The sequence below is a fragment of the Eublepharis macularius genome, chromosome 1 (genome assembly GCF_028583425.1).
Source record: "Eublepharis macularius isolate TG4126 chromosome 1, MPM_Emac_v1.0, whole genome shotgun sequence".
Classification (NCBI taxonomy): domain Eukaryota; kingdom Metazoa; phylum Chordata; class Lepidosauria; order Squamata; family Eublepharidae; genus Eublepharis; species Eublepharis macularius.
In genome coordinates, this window is record NC_072790.1 from 213,053,278 (window position 1) to 213,059,277 (window position 6,000).

A 6,000-nucleotide genomic window follows, 5' to 3' on the forward strand; every position below is an offset into this window, starting at 1 on the left:
GGTTCTTGCTGTGCGAGATTTTTTCTTTCAGGAAAATGTTGCTACAAGGGAACACTAAAAGTACTGTTTCATTTCCTGAAATGGTACAGTGCATTTTCTACCACCTTAGAAATGTTACCACCTTGTTCTGCTGCACACGCAGGCCAAGAGTAACACTACCTAGAAAAACTGTTTACAAAAATTATTACCTCCATTGATTGCGAGAACTTCAGGGTCATGGATACCATCAACAGCTAAAAGATTGCAAAGGATCTGTGGCAACAAAACGGAGGGAAAGAATTATACCGGCAGGTAGCTCTGAATTTTACTGTCTTTCAGAGAGACAGGATAACAGGGCCACTGATCATTTGATAGACAGCCACTCCACTAGAAGTGGTAAGAGCAACAATATCAACGAATGCATTGTTCCATACTATAAGCCCCGAGAGATTTTTAATTGAAAAACAACTAATATATGTTTTGTTTAAATACTATACCAATTACAGGCTGTATATTTATGGAAGTTATGGAAGTTTTTCCATAAATATAAAGTCTTCAACAGAATTCAGATGAGCGGAGAAAGTAAGATAAAGCCGTATCACATAGCAAATACAATATTCCTTGGGAAAATAATACTGATATATGACATTCTTCTCAGTAAAAAATATTTGCATTAGAAATGGAAGAACTTCCACTTTTAAAAATATTTTGGATGCCCAAGATAATGTTTTTACATGAAAAGCTGCAAAACAGGACTTGCTTCCTGAGGGTCAATGCTGATGCTCACCTCACCCCCTTTCCCACAGCATTTGTGTTACTGCTCCTAATCACTGTGCAGCGTAATGGTTACAGAGTTAGACTAGCACCAGGGACATCAGGCTCAAACTCCTGCTTGGCATGAAAGTTACTGGGTGAACTGCAGAGCAGGCTTTTCCCTGACATGGTTTTAATAGGTCAGATTTCTGGCTGATTTTGTAAACCACTTTGAGCAGTAAGGAAAAGTGGTATAGAGATGCAGTAAATAAATCATATATGTCATTGGAACTGGGGACAAACCTCAAAGTCACTTACCTGTGTATCATAGTAGTAGCCTGCTGGAAAAAGTGGTCTAATTGATCGATCTATGAAAAAGCACAAAAATGCACTTAAAGAAACTGGGATAGTCACCAGTTACCCTGACAATGAATTAAAGAGAAGGGAATGCTACATTAGTAACTCTTTTACCATCTCAGAAGTAAAGAGGGCAATAGGGTTCAAATTTAGTAGTTGGGCAAAGTGGATGAATTAAAAGCATTTAGACAAACAGAATTAGCAAAATCTGACTATGCAACATCCAAGAGTAGCCTGGTTGAAGTAAACAAGAAAAATCAGTTTACAGGTAAAGGAACATTTTCAAACATATCTTCACAATTTTTAAATGGCGAATTATTCATTAAAGGCTAGGCATAGTATTTGTAGATCTATACAGACTTTCAAAAAATGAACAATGCATAACTTTTCACTAAATAAGAAACAGATTGTAAATAAAACTCCTTCAGAGAGAATCAACAAAAATTGCTCCCCATCTTTTCTCTGAGAGGAATTAACTGCATAAATTGAAAGGGAAGGGGGGTCAAGAGCCATCCTGTTGACAGAAAATACTATTTTGGGCTTCTGTATAATCATGCACTCAATGAGCTAGTAAAGAGTTCTACTGAAGCAACAGCCATAAGCACTTTTCCTAGCAAATCCTACTGATTTCAGAATACTGAAATCCAAGCAAGTAGACTTAGGTGATCTCATGATTTGTAGCACCAAGTGGCATAGGACGGAACTGTAGCATCAAAGTGTATATGGCAGAATTGCCCTATTGGAAAACATTCAGAAGTAAGGCTTCTGGTACAAATTATGAAGAAATTACTGCAATACAGAAGAGAGCAAAGACCAGTGTACCTATTAATCTGCTGGTAAGAATTTCTTTATCAGTGGAACCAAGTTCTCTTCTCAGATAATTGGTGGGAATTCGCCCCGCTGCAGCAGCTTTTTGTCGATAGTCAACCTTAGGTAACAAAAGAAACTTCATCAGTAACATTGTCCACTTAATTTTATTTACTTATGTATTTATAATTTTATACCCTGCCTTTCTGACCTCATAAAGGTCACCAAGGTAGCTAATTTGTGGGGATAATAACAACATACTTTGTAAACAGTTCTGAGTGGGCATTAAGTTGACCTGAAGGGCGGTATATAAATCAAATGTTATTAATAATAAATTAAAACACACAATAAAAATACATCTTAAAAACTATAAAAGCAAAACAAAAACACATCATTAAAACCAAGCTAAATTATACATACAAAGAAAAACAACAATTAAAAGACAGGACAGGAAGGAGGGCTCAAAGAAGGAATTGCCAGATGAAACAAAAATCTTCAAACAAGTCTAGCAGAAGATAGCAAGAGAAGGGGATGGACAAGTCTCCATAGGGAGAGTTCCAGAGTTTTGGTGCCATAACCAAGAAGGCCCTCTCCTAGCCTAGTCTCAGAAGGCGGGGAACCTGAAACAGGGCCTCTGAAGATGACTGCACTGGTTGGGTAGGTTCATAAGAGTCCTCCAGGTATGCGGGTCCCAAGTCATACAGAGCTTTAAAGGTCAATACCAGCACCCTGAATTACACCCAGAAACAAATTAAGAGCCAGTGTAGATGGGCCAAGACTGGATATGGTTCACAGGACCCACTCCAGTCAACATCCTGGCTGTAGCATTTTGAACCCAATGGATATTTTTGACACTTACAGAGACAGCCCCATGTGCAGCAATCTAATCTAGATGTAACCAGTACATGTACCACAGTGACCAGCTGTGCCCAGGAAAGGCCACAGCTGGCTAACCAGTCAAAACTGGTAAAAGGCGATCCTGGTCACGGTCTGGGTCCAAGAGCACTCCCAAACTATGGCTCTTTTTTCTTCAAGGGGACTGCAATCCCAGGTAGGCACCTTTAGTCCTGGGTCAGACATTCCGCTCACAAGTAGCACTTCCATTTTGTTGGGAAGGTAGTATAGAATATTGAAAATATATCAGGAGTTAACATTCCAGTTCATCTGGTCCATCCCAGTCCAGGAAGACATTTTGCAAACTTTGGAAATGTTTGTAAATTTGTTTTGCATAAGTTATTTACATTACAAACAAATACAGCAATCCTGTACACTTGTTATGCACATTATATCCCATTATTTTGTGTTGCCACAAGATACCAAGCTCATACACCTGCAATCTTAAGCAGAGTTAAATGGCTTAGACTGCACTCTCTTAGGATTGCACTGACAGTCTTAGCACTAAAGCAGCATGTACAGTTCAACTCTACACGTCATTCAATGTAATACTTACCACCAAAGGCATAAACTGAGAAGGAGAAGGCTTTGTTTTACTAACTGCTGTCACCATCACCGACGTATCACCTAGCTGTATGAAAAACGAACAAAGAACTTAAATTCAAAGGCTTAATCATGCTGGTCCCATTCAAAATTTACAAGCAAAAACATAAAAAGACAGCCTCCTATATTACAGTTATTGCACAGAGGTTCAAGGACAAACTACATTCAAATTCAGGCTACAACCCCCATCCCATGACTTTTCTCAACAGTATGCACAAACTGAAGTTTTTACCTGTACTACAGAACACCCATCAGCAAACCTGGCTAGTTTTCCAGAGGAAATTTCCAACTTTCTAGAAGAGGGGAGAAAACAAGTGAGATGTTAAGCTTCACTAATCTAAACCACTTCTATACAATAAATATTTACCCCTAAACTGTCTACGAAATGCAGGAATAAATATCAAAATGGCGAGGAATGGGAAGCATAAAACAAAAGAATCCAATTAATTCTTACCCAGAAGGAAAGCACTTGTGTGAGGACAATCCTCAAACTTTAGGACAGATCATGTGTGATGATCACATAACATTTCAGTATGAGTATATGTGCCACTCTCTCAGGAGGTGCAGCAAAATGTCTGTGTTTGATCACCGTGTCTCTCTATACGAGATGCCTGGGCACACGTTCTTCCAAATGTCAGTTACTGCAAGTTTACCTAGGAAGTGTTCTATTATAAGGAATGGCTGTTTGGAAGAGGAATGATTCTCATGGTGCCCTCCTCTGCTAGGGAGGAGAGCAATGTGAGGGATTCTCTCTCTGTCTTGCAAAAAGCGCCCTGGATTTTCTGCCTCGTGTTACGTCCCCCACCCCCAGCGAAAAACCCAAGCCGAGTAGTTTTTTGAAAGAGGGAGAGTATCCCTCACATCCCTCTTCTCCTTGCCAGAGGAGGGCACTGTGAGAATCATTTCTCTCCCAGGCAGCTATTCTTTGTAACACTACACTTCCTAGGTAAACTTGCAGTAACCAACACTTGAAGAACATGCGTCCAGGTGTCTTGTGTAGAAGCACAAACTCATAGGAAAGAGAAGCCACTGCAGCATGGCTCAGAAGACATACATAAGAGGCATGAGAGAGGATTCTTAATTTCTGAGGAGAATTGTCAGGGTTTAAGCCAGCTACAAAGCCAGTTCTCTTGAAACCCCTTTCCCTTAAAACCAGTATGACAACTAGTGTAGTATAGTGGCTAGAGTGATGGACTATGACCCATGTTCAAAAATCTCTATGGAAGCTTGCCAGGGGACTTTGGGTCAGTCACAAATTCCCAGTCTAATCTACATTATAGGGTTGTGGTGAGCATAAGATGGAGGAGAGGAGAATGATGTGAGTCACTTTGGATCTCCACTGAGGAGAAAAGTGGAGAGAAAAAAAGGAAGTAATAATAAACATATATAGAAAGGCAGCCCTCGTTCTGTGATGATGAAGCAAAGACATACTCAGAAGCATTACTACTTCCTAGGGCTACAGTGCTGAAATAAAGGCATACAAATTATGCTCAGAAGTGCTCTTTTAATTACTACTTCACAAAACTATAATTGAGAAAGCCGATAAGATGTATTGGTTGGGTAACTTCAAAGAAACTTCAAATCCACGCTCAGGTATAAGGCTGTGGGTAACTTTGGGCCAGCCTTAGTCTAACCTACCTAAACTATTACACTGGATCGATGAGATGATAAAATATCAGGAGCGGGTATTGACTGAAATTCGCTAGAGGAGAGGCAGGATAAAACTTAAACAACCCGCTGCTTTGTAATAAGCAAAAAACAATCTGTTTATACTCAGAAATGTTTTTATTACTACTCCCCAAACCTGCAATTGCGCAGTGGGATAGAAAGTACGCTAGCTGCTTCACAAACTTACAGGTGTTCAGCGGGAATAGAAAAGCACTGCACATGCTTAAAAGCTCAGAAATCCAGAGTTGCACAGCAACAAAGGGAAGAACTTCTGCACGTTCTCAGAAATGCTCTGCTTTACTACTACTTTGCAAGGCTGGGGCTGCTCAACCGAGGCACTTTGCACGTGGTCAGACGCTCCCCCCCCCCCCGTTACGATCCACTGAACATATTCCTGGATTCAGCGATGACAACAGATTCCCTGGCAGAGCTGAACCACACCTGGGCGGAAAGGGAGGCCCTCTGCTTGCCAGGAACGGGAAGACCGCCCTTCACCCCAATCGCACACCCCCTTACCTGCTCCCCACATCTACAGGCACCGCCTTACGCTCTCCGGCACAGCTCCACCGGCTTCTCGTCAGACCCGACCGCGCCAGCCGAAGGCAGCCCGCTCTCTGCAGCCAGGGTCCCATGGCCGCGGCTCCCGCAAAGGCCACCCACGCCGCCGCTGTCCTCCGTCTCAGTCCCCCACCACAGCCCGAACAGGCGGCGGCCATGATGCCGGCGTCACCCGGCAAAGGGGGAAAGCCTCGCGCCAAATCGCGAGCTGATTGGCTGCCCGCAACAAGCTCGAAAGTCATTGGTCGCTCTGCCGAGCGCTGCGGAAGAGGGAGAAACGAATGAACGGGGAATGAGTGGGCGGAGCGACACGCCGAAAGGTTCGCTTTCGATTCCGAGGCCGCCCAAGTGATGCGCGGCGGCCCGCTCTCGCCCTCTGCT

The 6,000-nt window shown here is 42.4% G+C and overlaps 1 protein-coding gene across 1 annotated transcript in view; it reads right to left on the bottom strand.

Moving 5' to 3' along the window:
- PNPT1 (polyribonucleotide nucleotidyltransferase 1) overlaps window positions 1-5,783 on the bottom strand; it is a 42,624-nt gene extending 36,841 nt beyond the window's left edge. Inside the window, exons 1-6 of the mRNA XM_054997955.1 lie at window positions 5,578-5,783; window positions 3,626-3,686; window positions 3,347-3,421; window positions 1,912-2,017; window positions 1,051-1,100; window positions 189-252 (exon numbers count right to left, since the gene is read on the bottom strand). Of these exons, the coding sequence (XP_054853930.1) occupies window positions 189-252; window positions 1,051-1,100; window positions 1,912-2,017; window positions 3,347-3,421; window positions 3,626-3,686; window positions 5,578-5,777 (556 nt within the window). The 5' untranslated portion in view covers window positions 5,778-5,783. The remainder of the gene's footprint in view (window positions 1-188; window positions 253-1,050; window positions 1,101-1,911; window positions 2,018-3,346; window positions 3,422-3,625; window positions 3,687-5,577) is intronic.
- Between the last annotated feature and the right edge of the window lie 217 nt (window positions 5,784-6,000).